The sequence below is a fragment of the Micromonas commoda genome, chromosome 16 (assembly GCF_000090985.2).
Source record: "Micromonas commoda chromosome 16, complete sequence".
In the NCBI taxonomy this organism is placed as follows: domain Eukaryota; kingdom Viridiplantae; phylum Chlorophyta; class Mamiellophyceae; order Mamiellales; family Mamiellaceae; genus Micromonas; species Micromonas commoda.
Window position 1 is genome coordinate 468,303 of NC_013053.1, and position 14,269 is coordinate 482,571.

Here is a 14,269-nt window from a genome sequence, read left to right on the forward strand (position 1 = left end):
ACCTTCTTGCCACCCTTGGCGGCGTGCGTCGTTCCGTCGTACGCGTGCGTCAGCAGACTCTTCCACGTGCGAGTGTCCCCTGTTAAAAAAAACCACGTCAATCTAATTGCCCGTACGAAAATAATCAAATTGCCCATACGAAGATGAAAATAAACGCACCGTCTTGCGACTTCCAACCGTCGCCGTTAGCCGGGAGCGCCAGCAGCGCGGGAACCTGCGCGCGAATGTCCAAAACCTGGTCCGCGGCGTGTAGCGCGTCCTTGTCCCATCCGTTGTACCCAGAGTTGAAATCGAGTGATAAGGACGGGACCGTGGGGTACGCCCGTTGCGCGAAGGTGATGAGCCGCTTGATGCTTTGCAGGTACTTGCGAGTCTCTTCGTCGTGCATCGCGTGCGCCTGCGTCTGCGCGCCGATCTTCTCTCGCGCCGAGCGCTCGTGGATGCCGACGGACGTGACGCCGATGGGCCACGCCGCGTTCCCGACCGCGATGCCGATGTACATGTCCGCGGCTTTCCTGTAGTTTCTCTCCTTCATGCTCTTGACGATGAGGAAGAGCGCGCGCTCGATGTCCACCGGGAGCTCGCGCCGCTTTATGCGCTTGAACAGCGGCCGCATGTGCTGCTTGCACAGCCTGCAGTTCGCCACGCTCTGCTTCCCCGCGTTGGAGTACACCCAATCCTCGGGCTTGGACTCCAGCTCGCGCTCCCACTCCTCGATTAAGGACTTGAAATACACCGCCACCTGATCGATGGGTTCCGCCGTCTCCGCCGCGCGATTTCGCGCCACCGCCTTGGCCGCCTCCGCGAAGGTTTTCGCGAGATCCTCATCTTCGGCACCCCCCTCGGCACCCCCTTCGGCACCCGCGCCAGCTGGCCCGGCCATGGCGGCCTTCTTCGCGGCGGCCGCCTTCTTGGCGGCGAGCTCCGCCGCGGCGACGCCTTTCTCCCTCTGCCTCTTGGCGAACTCCTCGAGCGCCCGCAGCTCGGCTTGCTTCTCGTTTGCCTGCGCGCCGGTCGCCCCGTGCTCCTCCTGGGCCATCGCGTGTGCCAGCTGTGTCTGCGTGTGGTGCAAACGCGCGAGTCTGTCGAGGTGCGTCTCCCCGAAGAGCGTCGCGGGTTGGCCGAGTCTGCGCAGACGTCGAACGGCGTCGTCGGGCTCGAGCGCGGCGATGTCGGGATCGAGCGGCGCGCCGGCATCGTTCGCGGCGGACGCGACGTCCTTCGCGTTATCGCCCCTCGCGCCCTCCGCGGCGTCCTTGGATCGATCGCGCCCGTCGTCGTTGGACGTCGCGGCGGCGTCGGCGTTCGCGCCGACACCGCCGGATCCCAACCCCTGCGCGCCCCCCGAGATCTTCGACCGCTTCGCCCGAGCCTCCGCCTCCTCCTCCTCGCGTATCTTGGCCTCGCGCGCGGCGGAAATCTGCGAGCGCTTGACGTACTTGGCGCCGCCAAACTCCTCGGCCTTAGCCTTGCGCTTGCGCGCGATCTCCGCCGCGAGAAGGTCCATCGCGGCGACGGTCGTTCGCGCCTCCCGACTGCCGGCCGCCCACGAGAATTCGCCGTCCAGGCACCCCGACGCGAGCCAGGCGGGAAATCAATCCCAAACAATTCGGGTTGTTTTGGGGCCAAGATCCGAGCGATAGCCCCGGCGCCGTCGCCACACCGAAGGGCGCAAAGCCGGATCGCACGCTCGGTCCCGCCTTTCGACCCCGGCAGCACCCGATCGCGGCTCGCGAACCCGGCCGGTTCCCCCCGCCTCGAACGCGCCCGGCCCAACGCACTCGCCGCGCGCCCTTTTGAAAAAAAAAAAACAACCGCCGTTGCATGCGCAAGATGGCTGCGCTCTGCCAGGCCGTCGGCTCCTTCCTCCGCCCCGTCGCGGCGTCCTCATCCGCGGGCGCGTCCCGCCCCGGCCGCGGCGTCACCCGCTCGCTGACGGGCCTCGCCGCCCCTCGCGGACCCGCCCAGCGATCGTACGGTGATCAGGTCCACTCGGTGGGATTCCCGCCGGTGCCCCCGCCGGGCGTCGCGCTCGACCGCCGCGGCGCCTCCGCGGTGCCCGCGCGCGCGTACGCCGACGACTACGGCGGCGGAACCATGAACCAGGCCCCGGGCTACGGCGGCGGAACCATGAACCAGGCCGGCAGCCCCGCCCCGCCCACCGTGGAGTGGGATCCCCGCAACGCCAACACCGTCACCGTCATCGGCAACACGGGCATGGACCCGGAGATGACCATGTTCGACACGGGCGCGTGCGTCGCTCGCGTGTCGCTCGCGGTGCGCGGAAAGAAGCCGATGAGCCCCGGCGGGATGGACCCCGCGGGTGCCAACAACGCGGACGACGGCGCCACCACGTGGCTGGACGTGGAGGCTTGGAACGACGAGGCGCGCCAGCTGTGCGATCACGTCGCCAAAGGGCGCCAGATCATGGTCACCGGTCGACTCAAGGAGAACGTGTGGACGGACAAGGCGACGGGGCAGAGGCGATCGCGCATCAAGGTGAGCGCGTACTCGTTCGCGTTCGTCGCACCTTACAACGGCGCGAACGGCGTTAACGGCGGCGGCGTCAACGGAGGCGCCTATCGCCCCGACGATCCGTACGCCAACCAGGCGGTGGCGGCGACGGTGCCCCCGCCCCAGCAGCAGCAGCAGCGGATGCAGCAGCAGCGACAGGCGTCGGCGACGATGATGGGCGGCGACGTGGTCGGCGAGAAGGACGACCTCTGGCGCGAGGTGCTCGATAACCCGGACGCGTGGTGGGATAACCGCGAGCGCAAAAGCGCGCCGGGGGGTAATCCCCGCTACCCCGATTTCAAGCACAAGGATACGCAGACGCCGCTGTGGATCGAATCCAGGGACACGCCGCGGTGGGCGATCGACGCCCTGGTCGGTGGCGGCGGCGGCGGCGGCGCACCGATGGCGGCGGGCGTCGGAGCCGGCCAGCCGGGATCGGACGCGGACGGCTTCGAGCCGTATTACGCCGGCGGCGGTTCCGTGCCCGGCGGCGGCGGCGGCTACGGCGACCTCGCGGGTGCTCCCTCCGGCGGAGGCGTCGATTACTCGCGACCGTACGGGGACGTCGCGTACGAACCCGCGAAGCCCTTCGACGACGACGAACCCCCGTTCTGATCGTTCGACGACGACGCTGATTGATGACGGCTCGAAGGACGACGACCGCCTTTGTGTTTGGGGGACGTCTCGACGAACGTCCTTCTTACGAACCTTTTTTAAAATTTTAATCGATTGATAACATCGCGCAAACCGAAACGAATCTCTCACGCCGACTTTCTTCAAAAACTCATCACGCTTCCTTCTCGGCGCGCACGCCGCGGTGAACCTTGAGCGCCTGCTCGATGTCCGCCTCTGCGCACCCCGCCCCTTTAAACTTTTCGACGGCGACGTCGAGGAGGGGCCGCCACTCCTTCCCGAGCCTGGCGCGCATCTGCGACTGCTCGAACAGGGTGTTTCCCCACATGACCTGAACCTGCGCTCGCATGCTCGGCTGCTCCGCCTCCTCCTCCTCGCCCTCCTTCTTCTCCTCCTTCTTCTCGGGCTCCTTCTCGGGCTTGGGGGGATCTTCCGGAAGAATGGCGAGCACGGCGTCGAAGTCGGCGCACGCTCCGGAGAATTCAGCCTCGGCCTCGTCGCTATCCGCGTTGCCCTCGGCCGGCGACTCGCCCGCGCCGCTGAGGCCAGCCGCGGCGGTCAGCAAACGCGCGCGCTCGTAGCGCCTCTGCGCGAGCGCGATGGTGGCGTCGTGGAAATCGGGCTTGACGCCCAACGCCGCCTCGTACCGAGACTTGGCCTGGTCGAGACGATCGATGACCTCGTCGCGGTTATCGGCGGTGGCGACGGCGGCGCCGGGGGGACCGCCCTCCTCGAGGGGGGGATCGCGGCCGCCGTCCATAGCCTTGCGCGCGGCGCACATGTGCACGTTGCCCCAGTTGAAGAGGGCGAGCGCGGCCGCCTCCTGGAATTTCTGCGCGGCGTCGTCGAGGACGGCGTCGGCGTCTTCGGCAGACACCTGCGGCTCGAGCGCGTGGTTGCACTTGTCCAGACCCTGCGAATTAATTAACGGGTGCGGGTTTAGGTTTAGGTTTACGGTTTAGGTGGGGTCGGAGCGGTACCCGCGGGTGGGGTTTCGGCGACGGGGCGCGGGTTCGAGCGAAAGGCGGGAGGAGCGAGGCGCCGCCCGGAGCTCACGATAGGAGCGAAAGACATTCATCAAGTTTGATCGTCACCGGTGAATCCGCGAAAGTAGTAGATTGACGGTTTCGTCATCGCCCCGGGCGCCCCTCCCCGACACGCGACGAACACGAACGTTCGGGAGAGAGGGATGAAAAAGGGTAAAAAGGACGTGGACAGATGCGGGGCACGAACACGTGATGTGCGTACCTCGGCGTGAAGATCGAGGTGCGCCTCGGCGTCGATGCCGAGGTGCTCTCGGAAGAGCGCGGCGAAGTCGAGGATCCACTCGTCGATCTCGACAACCTCGTTGGGCGCGAGCTGCTGGCCGCTGGTGCTTCCCTCGGCACCCTGCTCGGCACCCTCGTCGTCGCACGCGGGCGCGTCCAGCCGGGTGAGCTCGGAGATGATGAGCCTCACCGGGTGTAAGCCTCCGTAGAGGTTAGCCGCGGGCTTGCCCTTGTTGTCACCGCCTTGCGCGGCGGCGACGGCTGTGGCGAAGTCGTGCCTGCTGGAGACGGGCTTGAGGGTGCCGTCGGGTGCCGAGTACCTGACGGTGAACGCGGAGACGTCCGGGAACTTCTTCTGCAGCGCGCTCATCAGGTCCTTGTGCGCAATCATCGTCGGCACGACGAACGTGCGAACATCGGCGCCCGCGACGGCTTTCACCGTCACCGGGGGCCCCCACGACCGCTGCTGCGCCTGCCTCCGAGCCTCCGCCTCCTGCCTCTGCTTGAGGATGAGCGCCGCCTGCTTCTTGCGGAGCTCCTCCTCCTGCTCGGCTTGTTGATCCGCCTTGCTCTTGGCGGCCGGCTTGGACGGCTTGTCGAGGGACATGCCCCCGAGGCCGGCGACGGGCTTCTTGGGCTCGAAGGATTCCAGCAGAGCCTTGGCGTCTGCGTTTGCGCCATCTGACGCGGCGGCTGATTGAGCGTCAGCCTTGGCCTTCTTCTCCTGCCCCGTGGCCTGGTACGCCCGGGCGCGCGAGACGAGGGCGTCGACGTTCTTCGGGGCGATCTTGAGCGCGCGGGTGGCGTCGGCGACGACGTCGGCCCAGTGTCGGAGCGCGAGGTGGCACTGGGATTTCGCGGCGAAGAGATCCGCCGCGCCCGGGTTGGACGCGCCGACGAGCTCGATGCACTGCTGGTACGCCGAGGCAGCCTTGGCGAAGTTGCGCGCGTCCTTGAGCTTCTGCGCCTCGTCTGTGTTGGGTGGATAGACACGCGGGGGATGGACGCCGGGTCAGTTTGGTCGGCGGCGAGGGTGCGCGGGCGCGATCGCGAGGGTCCTTGGAGGGTCGGGGTCCGGGGTCGGGGGTCGGTGGTGGTTCCGAGAATCGTCGTCTTTTTTATCGGGAGGGGCGTCAGCGCGCGGGAAGGGGGCGCACCCTTGAGTTCGACGGCGCGCTGCGCGAAGACGGCGTCGTCGTCGTCGAGGACCTGCTTCTTGGCCTTTCCCATTTCGGCGGTTGTTTCTGCGGGGGGCGGGTGGGAGAAGGGGCGGGACCTTCGTCAGCGGCGCCGTGACGATAAAGCACTCAATCGTTGCTTTATGGCCTATCCAGTCGGGCGGAGATGAATGCCCTAAAACCTGAGAGAGGCGGCGCGCGTGTGGGGGCGTCGCATCGGAAGATCGCGCGCGGCGGTCCCTCGGGATCGCGTCGGGGAACGGGCGAAGCGCGAGCGTACCTCCTTGACTCGGCGTGTGCGCCGGGCGTGGGTGTAGAGTGGGCGGCGCTTGGGAGAGCGGCGAGAGGAACACGTCGAGGGCATCTCGGAGCCGCCGCGTCGCGAGATTTTCTCTTCTTTCCGATGAACGAATGGGGATGAATAACTCGTCGTTTTCGAGTCAGCACCGGCCGGACATATATATGGTCGGTTGCCACAAAAAAGCCTCGTCGGCAACCGTTGCTCGTCTCGGCGTCTTTTTCTGTGCCCACTCGCTGCTGTTCGACTGACGGTTCCCATAGTAGCGCGGCGGGCTCGCTCCGATGGCGGCGAGATCGACGGGCCGGTCGGAGCCCGCGCTGCTCAAGCGGCGCGGTCGCGCGCTCCGATCCAACACCGTCGGCGAGCGCGGCGTGTGCCTCCTCCTCCTCCTCGGCGTCACCGCGCTCGCCTCGTCCGCGCTCATGTCCCGCATCCTTCCGCACGTGCTCGCGTGGAGACGCGCGAGCGCGTGCCTGCCCACCGACTCGTTGCTCCCGGGCGCGGCGCCGTGCCCGCCCGAGGCGTCGCATCCGAGCCTAGACGTCGTCAGCGTCGCGGCCAAGCCCACGTGCGTGACCAGACTCGCGGTCGCCGCGCTCAACCAGTACGTCGGCCCGAGGCGCATCGTCTTCGTCTCGTCCAACGACGTCGCGTGCGCCAGGCTCACGTCCTTCGCCGATAACGTGGAGTGCGTGCCGGAGGACGACCTGATACCCGGCGTGACGAAAGCCGCGGTGGACGCGGAGCTGGCGCGGCTGTACGGCGGAACCCGAGCCGGCGCGCGCGGCAGGAACGGGGGGGGCGTCGGCGGGGGCAACTACGTGGGCAGATCCACATCCGGGGCGGGCAACTACATGGGCAGGTCCAACGGCGGGTGGTACCTGCAGCAGCTCGTCAAGCTCGGCGCCGCGCGGTACCTCCGCGGGCTCAGCGACACGTTCTTAATCTGGGACCCCGACATGATCCCGCTGTGGCCCGTCCGCGTCTTCGGCGCCCAAGCGTCCGCCGCGAACGGCGGCAAGCAAAGGGCGTTTCGCCAAATCGGTGGGTACGTGATAAGAGCCTACGAGTCCTCCTACGAAAAGCTCGTGCCGGGCGAACGCGTTCAGTACGCCCCCGACGGCAGCAGCTACGTGACGCACCAGATGGTCGTGGAGAGGGCGTACGTCGAGGAGCTGCTCGGGGCGTTCGGGGAGGCGTGGGAGCGGAGGCTGAGCATGGAGAGCGCGGTGAAGGCGTCGGCGGCGTACGGGTCGTATGGGGCGAATGGGGCGAATGGGGCGAATGGGGCGAAGGATCCTCGCCCGAGGGTCGATCCGGTTGGTGGGGAGGTGGATTTTGACGATTTTAACGACGTCGATTTAAACGACGGCGACGACACCGGCGGCTGGAGGGACGCGGACGACTTCGTGCGGCGGCGGCGGCTCGCGATGTTCGAGGCTTGGCCGGAGGATCGACAAGCATCAGGGAAGAGGGCGAAGAACCCGCGACGGGCGGGCTCGTTCGCGTCGGGGATCGGCGGGAAGGACGGTGACTCACCGGGTGCCGAGGGTGCCGAGCAGGGTGCCGTCCACAAGTTGACCGTCAACGCGGCGCCGCGTCCGATGCCCGCGTGGGCGTCGGCGGTGCTCGCGAGCCTCCCCGAGGACTCCCTCACTTTGGGGTTCTCGGAGTACGCGGCGTACGCGTCTTGGGTGGCGAGTAAACACCCGGAGAGCGTGGAGGTGGCGCCCGTTCGCTTATGGTCGCGTCACCCGTTTGGGCCCCTGGTCGGATCGCTCGGCGTTCGTGCGCAGCGGATGGCGAACCGCGACGGGCTGTGCTGTCCGGGCCCGGCTTCGGTGCGAGTGATGAAACTTTTGGGGTACCAGTACGCGGGGTTCGAGATTGGGCACGTCGCGTCGTGCGGACTCGACCTGCCGAGACACAGGGACTCGTATGGGCTCTAGCCGGTGTGTGTACTTGTAATACTTATGATGCGTATTAGAGAAACCGGATAGGGTTTCATCGCGAGGTGGGGGTCACGTCGGGATCGACGACGCATCGGTTCACATCGCCTAGGCCGCCGTGAGGGAGTCCTCGAGCTTGAACAGTCGCAGGCGGCCGTCGGTGCCGCCGCTGACGATGCGGCGGGGCCCGTGAAAGTCGCAGCCCATCGCGCGCTCCCCCTCGTGCGCGTTGACGGTGTGCAGCGGGAGCTTACCACGAGTATCCCATAACTTCAGGGTGCCGTCGTAGGAGCAAGATACGAGCTTATGCTCGTCGCCCGGGCACCAGCGCACGGAGACGACCATGCCCTGTCGTCGCGCGGGAGGTGGGGGAAGGAACGGGTCAGGTGGGTCTTTCAATTTGGATCATTTTTTGGTTTTTGGTTTTTGGTTTTCGTCTTTTGGTTTTCGTCGCCCTCCCGAATTCGGGGTCGATTCGGCGGTTGGTTCGCGGGCGTCTCAGGAAAAAATTAGAGTGATTGTTTTGTCCCCCACGTCGTCGCCGACTCGGGAAACGAATGTGGTCTCATCACCGACGCCCGCCGCCGCGCCGAAACTTCGAAAACAACCGAAACAAAGGGGACGAGAAAAAAAAAACCAAAAAACTCGTAGAAGGCGAGACGTATGACACGCACCGTGTGGGACATCAAGGAGGTGGTCGCCCCCGTCGTCGCCCCGACCCTCGGGTCCCACATGTGCACGGCCTTATCCCCGCCGCCACACCACGCCACGCGCCCGCCGCCCGCCACGCACGCCATCCCCATGATCGCCTTTGGCACGTCGTACGACTGCGTGTTTTGTCGCGTCTCGACGTCCCACGATTTCAACACGTGATCAAAGCCGCCGGACCAGACGACGTTCGATGACTCCCACGCCACCGCGCTGACGCTGTCGGTGTGTCCGGTGAACACCAGCTCCTTTCCCAGGGGCGCGAGGTGTTCGGGGGGAGGCGGGGGTTCGTCGATACCGGGCACGAGAAAACGAGCCGGGGGTTCGGCGTCGTCGCCGTCGTCGCCCTTGCGACGCTTCCCAGCCTGCGACTTCTTCGTCTTCCGCCCAGCCGTTACACCAGCCGTTTTATCAAAGGCGAATCCGGCATCGCGGTGCCACACGCGAACGGTGTGGTCGTGCCCGCACGACGCGACGCGTTCGCCCCCGGGCGCCGCGGCGACGCACTTCACCGCGCCTTCGTGCCCGACGAAGAGCGAAGATTGATTCGCAATCTCGCTCGCGACGCCCCTCTTCGCGTCCACCTCGACGCCCCAGGAGCGCACGACGCCGTCGTGGCCGCCGGCGACGACGACACAGCCGGTGGCGGTGCCACTTCCTCGGCTTCCATCGCCTTGGCTCATCGGCGGAAGCAGGCACACGGTGGTCACGGGCGCTGGCGACGCCCCGTCGATTAAATCCGGCGGGGATAATTTGATCATGAGCGCGCCTCCCGGGGTCCAGAGGCGGGCGGTGCCGTCGTAGCATCCGGTGGCGACGGCGGCGCCCCAGCTGCCGTCCACGGCGCTGACCCAGTCCTCGTGCTTGCCGGTGGCCTCCTCGGACGGGGGCGCGACCGCGGGGATGTACTCAACCTCGAGGGCGGACTCCACGGAGATTGCTTTGCGCACGACGAGTTTCTCGAGCGAGGTCCTGACGAGCTCGCCCTGCACCAGAAAGTCGAAGGGCTTGGGCGGGTCCAGGTTCAGCAGGTGGTTGATCACCTCGGATAGGCCGTAGCGCGTGAGCTTGCCCGGCACCGCGATCGGCGTGGGAGCGATGCGGTACTGCTCCGGCAGCCGGGTGACGAACTTGCACGAAATCTGAACCTCCTCTGCACTCATCGTTGCGAGTGGTGAACGACGATGTGCGCGGCGCGCGGCGCGACTCTCTCGTCACTCTCCGCGACGTTCCGGGCGAACGATGCGGGTTCGTGTGGCGCGAATGGACGACGAGCGATGTCGGTATCCTCGCGCGGGGTGTCGACGTGCGTGGAAACCGCGCGTCTGCCTGTGTCTGGAGGAGGCGGCAGGAACGCGCCGGCGCAAAAAAGCGGCGGTCGTTGCAAAGAGAGCCAGCCTCGGTGGCGAGAAATCTGCGACGCGCAACACCGCAAGAACCGATTTTCCAAAACTTTCCAAAAACTCAGAGACGAGGAGGTGGCTCGCGCGATCAGATGGCACTTGTCGCCGACGCGCCGCGCGTGCCAGGTGGGCGCCGTCGGTCGAGGGAGGCGCGATGAACCGAAACAGGCGCGCGAACGCCGGGCCGGTGGCGACCACCGGCAACGGCACCTACGGCCAGTTCTACCAGCGCGACGCCTCCGGAGCGTACCCCGGCGATCTCAGGACCATGGGCGTGGGCGGGGTGCCAGGCAGGCGAGTGCCGCCGTTCACGGGCGCCTCCCCGGGGGGCGCGAGCGCGTCGACCGCGCCGGGCCGCGGCCAGCCGTTCGCCGCGACGAACGCCAGGGTCACCGCGCCGACCGGTACGTCCGAACGAACCCGACGAACGAATCCGAACCGCTCGCGACGAACGCCCCCCAGAGATCGCCGCGTCGGTCGCGCGCTGCGTGCGTCGCCCAGAGATCCGGATTCGACATTCATCACTCGTCGCACGCACGCACGCTCCCGAAACTACGTATCGTCCGCTGATCGAACCCCCACGACCGACTTTTCGAAACAGGCGCGCTCAACGCGACGGCGCCGCGGGGCAAACGCGCCGTCGCGTCCATCGTGCGCACCTCGCGCGACGCCCCGGCAGATGCCCAACAGGCGTCCACCTCCCAAGCGGCGCCGTCGATGAACGACCCTCTGGTCAGGCGAACCGTCAACCAGCTCTCGCGTCAGACGGACGTCACGACGGGCGTCACTAAACATCGATCGCAAACATCGTTCGACGCCACCACCGCGATGCCCCGTCGCGAGTCCCCGGAGGAGACGGCGTCGCGACGGCCCGCGTGGGACTCTCGAGCGATTACTCGCGATCGGCCAGACGGCGGCGGCGCACAGCTGTGCGCCAATCAAAACTCCTTCGCGGACGCGGCGGCGATGCGTCGCGACCCGTCGCCCGCGCGCGCGGCGTTCGCGACGAAGACCGGGGACAGGGCGGCGGCGTTTGGGGCGACCGTCACGAGCCGTCACGGGCCGAACGGTCAATCGGCGTACGTCACCGGACGATTGAGCCCCGAGGCGTCGTCGTTTTCTTCATCTCGAGAATCGCCGGGCTCCTCCGGCCGGGCGTCGCCCTCCTCCCCCTACCCGGACGCGTACCCGTCGCCGCGCGGTTTCGGACCGAAGGACGACCGTTACGACGAACGTCACGACGGGTCCGAGCGTTACGAGTCGTCCAAGTTTGGCAACTCCAAAAGCGGATCGAACGGCGGCTGGGGAAAAAACGAGACGAATTCAGTTACAAATTCACCGAATACTCTCTCGCCGGGTGCGGACTTTACCTCGTCGCCGACGCGCTCGCCGAACGGAACCGGACGCACCGAACGGAGGTCCAACCCGTACGCCGCCGCACGGGTAGGCGGGAGCGTTACGAGCGTTACGAGCGCAAAAGTCGGAACCCAAAGCCGCTCGGTCCCTCACGGCGTCGCGTCCCTCGCGGGGGGCAGCGCGGGCGCCGCCAAGGAAAACCAGGACGCGCACTTTCACCTCGACAATTCTCTTGGATACGAAGCGTCTCGGGATGGATACGAAGCGTCGGACTCCTCGGACGGGGCGCACAACTTCGTCGCGGGCGTCCTGGACGGGCACGGCGTCGCGGGCGCCAAGGTGAGCTCGTTCGTTTGTGCGAAGATATCGTCCGAGATGAAAGCGAAATCGAAGAGCTCTGGGTTTTCGGCTAATAAAAACTTGGTCAACGACCCGCGTGGCGCAGACGCGGGCCACGTCAGCCGAATCTCCGCCGCCACGGTGGCATCCAACCTCACGGACGCGTTCGCGGCGGCGCAAAAGTCTCTGCTCCGGGCGCACGGCGCGGATTGCGCGGAGAGCGGGTCCACCTGCGTGGTGTGCGTCAGGGAAGGGGACAACTTGATCGTCGCCAACGTCGGGGACTCGCGGTGCGTCCTGGGTCGTCGTTCAAACGTCGCGGGTTCGAATCCCGGCGGGAGCGGACGGGAGCTTCCCCCGTTCGCGAGCTTCGGAAGCCGAACCGGCACGGGAGCGGGGTTCGAGCGTTATAACGCTCGCCGCGGGGGATCGACGGGGCCCCTCGACAAAAACGGGGCAAAGACGAAGGCGCACTCGTACGTCGCGGTCGACCTCAGCGTCGACCACAAGCCCGACCGGCCGGACGAGGCGTCTCGAATCGCCCGCGCCGGCGGCGTCGTCGAACCCGCGCGGGGTTTGCACGGCTACGCGGGGCCCGCGCGGGTGTGGCGCCGGATCCCTCGCGCCGGCGGTTTAGCCGTGTCTCGAGCCTTTGGCGATTCGCAATTACACTCGGCGGGCGTCGTCGCGATCCCGGAGATTAAAACGCTCGGAGTAACGCCAAATGACGCGTTCGTGGTGTTGGCGTCGGACGGAGTGTGGGACCACGTGTCGTCCGCCGAGGCGGTGCGCATCGTCGGGGAGTGCGTGAACGAGGGAGAACATCTAGTGGGGGCGGTGACTCACCGGGCGGTGACTCACCGGGCCGGGGATGATGACGTGTGGGCGCGAGCGGCGGCGGCGGTGGCGAGGAGAGCGACGGAGGGGTGGCGGCGGAGTCTGGGCGGGGTGTACCGGGACGACATCACGTGCGTCGTGGTGCCCATCCTGCACTGAGCTCCGACGTTTCTGTTAGCGAGACGGAGAGAGCGACCCAGGGCGGCTTTGAAGAATGAAACTCTGATTACACAAAACTAAGACTACGAGCGCGACTTCGTCCTTCCCACGTGCTGTTGTTCACGCGTTCCAGTCCGCGACGACCTGATCGTTGCGCCTGTCACCCGCCGTCGCCGCCTGCTGCCGCATCTTCTGCTGCGATTTCTGCGCCGCCCGACCCACGGCGCTGGCGTCGTACGCGCGCTGCCGGTCCTCCGCCGCCTCCGCCGCCGCGCGCCTCGCGCGCGTCGCCTGGAGCAGCTCCTCCTCCTCCCTCGCCCGACGCGCATCCTCGGACTCGCCGCAGCAGCACGCGAACGGGTTCCACATGGCGTCGCAGGGCGGCGGCTCGCGCGTCTCGCGGAAGAAGTAGGTCCTACCGTGAGACAGCGGCTCGCCGGCGCTCAGCCTCGGGCGTCTGCGCTTCGTCGGCAGTCTTCCGTGCTCCTGCGTACCGCGGGGCGAAGTGACGAAGCGCGAGATCTCGAACGCGGTCTCGCCGTGTTGAGTTTCAACAGAACGCGCTGACCTGGCACAAAGGCGCCCAGACCCGTGGACACGCGGGAGTGCGAGGCGGGATGACGTCGACGCCCTGCTCGTTCGCCGCGACGACGCGCGCGACGATCCGCGCGAGGAACCCGCGACGATCCGCGTCCCGCCGCGCCGTCGCGCCGATCGCGACCGCGCGCGCGACCGGTCGCGACGACCCCGCGCCATCGTCGTCGTCGACATCGGATAAATCGTCGTCACCGGATCTCCCCGCTCGAAGTTCCAAACGCCGCGTCGCGCTGGCATCGCTCGCGCTCGTTCCCATCGCGGGTCCCACCGCGTCCCTCCTGCGCGCTCCCCGACCCGCGCGCGCCGATCCGAACGGCCCGTTCTGCGACTTCACCCAGACGCTCCCGTGCGACGATTACCCAACGTACGAGCGCACCGAGTCCGGACTGTTATACAAGGAGGTGAGGTTCGGCGAGGGCGCGAAGGTGGAGACCGGCAAGGAGGTTGTGGTGGACTGGGACGGGTACACGTTCTACCTGTCGCACGTCGTCCAGGCGAGGAACCTGCCGAAAGGGGGCGACTTCACCGGCGAAAACCCCGACGCCTTCCTGCGGTTCACGCCGGGGGGCGACGTCCCGAGCGTGATTCCCGCGTTCGAGGAGTGCGTGAAGGGGATGCGGGTGGGCGGCATCCGACGCATCATCGTCCGCCCCGGGCCCCTCTCCTACCCCGGATCCCTCACGCGCAGGGGCGGGCGGTTCGACGAGGGAATCGGCCCGGTGCCGAGCTCGCTGTCCGGGAAGAGGGCGCTGGAGTTTGTCCTGCGAAACACCGCAAACGTGGACCAGAGCCTCCTCTTCGACGTGGAGGTGATTGCGGTGGCTGGGGACGAGACCAAGAGAGGGCTGGGACGGGGGCCGGGGCGGTGGGCCGACGGCGTCAAGGGTTCCCTGACGTGAGCGTGTCGCGTTCGCTTCGTATGTAGAACTAATTCTTGTTACAGGCTTGTTTACAATCGAATTCGTCTCCGCGTCGTCGTCTCCCTCGGCAAAGACTCTCATACCACCGGTGAAAGTTTACCGTAAGA

The 14,269-nt window shown here is 67.0% G+C and overlaps 8 protein-coding genes across 8 annotated transcripts; 4 read left to right on the forward strand and 4 right to left on the reverse strand.

Annotated features, from left to right (window-relative positions):
- Positions 1-280: 280 nt before the first annotated feature.
- On the reverse strand, positions 281-751 carry MICPUN_70252 (predicted protein; the record flags this gene model as incomplete). Its single annotated transcript, XM_002506853.1, has 1 exon — positions 281-751. A coding segment is annotated over one exon (471 nt), but the record flags the coding sequence as incomplete, so codon positions are not given.
- Positions 752-1,833: 1,082 nt separating this feature from the next.
- MICPUN_64876 (predicted protein) lies at positions 1,834-3,129 on the forward strand (the record flags this gene model as incomplete). The annotated part of the gene is made up of 1 exon (XM_002506705.1): positions 1,834-3,129. The coding sequence occupies one exon, from the start codon at positions 1,834-1,836 to the stop codon at positions 3,127-3,129; it is 1,296 nt and encodes a 431-aa protein (XP_002506751.1).
- A 172-nt stretch (positions 3,130-3,301) lies between these two features.
- MICPUN_64877 (predicted protein) lies at positions 3,302-5,645 on the reverse strand (the record flags this gene model as incomplete). The annotated part of the gene is made up of 3 exons (XM_002506854.1): positions 3,302-4,060; positions 4,396-5,387; positions 5,573-5,645. The coding sequence occupies 3 exons, from the start codon at positions 5,643-5,645 to the stop codon at positions 3,302-3,304; spliced, it is 1,824 nt and encodes a 607-aa protein (XP_002506900.1).
- A 530-nt stretch (positions 5,646-6,175) lies between these two features.
- Positions 6,176-7,843, forward strand: MICPUN_64878 (predicted protein; the record flags this gene model as incomplete). The annotated part of the gene is made up of 1 exon (XM_002506706.1): positions 6,176-7,843. The coding sequence occupies one exon, from the start codon at positions 6,176-6,178 to the stop codon at positions 7,841-7,843; it is 1,668 nt and encodes a 555-aa protein (XP_002506752.1).
- A 108-nt stretch (positions 7,844-7,951) lies between these two features.
- Positions 7,952-9,714, reverse strand: MICPUN_89026 (predicted protein; the record flags this gene model as incomplete). Its single annotated transcript, XM_002506855.1, has 3 exons — positions 7,952-8,191; positions 8,518-8,796; positions 8,857-9,714. The coding sequence occupies 3 exons, from the start codon at positions 9,712-9,714 to the stop codon at positions 7,952-7,954; spliced, it is 1,377 nt and encodes a 458-aa protein (XP_002506901.1).
- Positions 9,715-11,556: 1,842 nt separating this feature from the next.
- Positions 11,557-12,435, forward strand: MICPUN_72201 (predicted protein; the record flags this gene model as incomplete). Its single annotated transcript, XM_002506707.1, has 3 exons — positions 11,557-11,711; positions 11,772-11,964; positions 12,112-12,435. Coding segments are annotated over 3 exons (672 nt in total), but the record flags the coding sequence as incomplete, so codon positions are not given.
- Positions 12,436-12,765: 330 nt separating this feature from the next.
- MICPUN_64881 (predicted protein) lies at positions 12,766-13,014 on the reverse strand (the record flags this gene model as incomplete). The annotated part of the gene is made up of 1 exon (XM_002506856.1): positions 12,766-13,014. The coding sequence occupies one exon, from the start codon at positions 13,012-13,014 to the stop codon at positions 12,766-12,768; it is 249 nt and encodes an 82-aa protein (XP_002506902.1).
- Positions 13,015-13,262: 248 nt separating this feature from the next.
- On the forward strand, positions 13,263-14,141 carry MICPUN_64882 (predicted protein; the record flags this gene model as incomplete). Its single annotated transcript, XM_002506708.1, has 1 exon — positions 13,263-14,141. One exon carries the CDS (start codon positions 13,263-13,265, stop codon positions 14,139-14,141), a length of 879 nt encoding a protein of 292 aa, XP_002506754.1.
- Between the last annotated feature and the right edge of the window lie 128 nt (positions 14,142-14,269).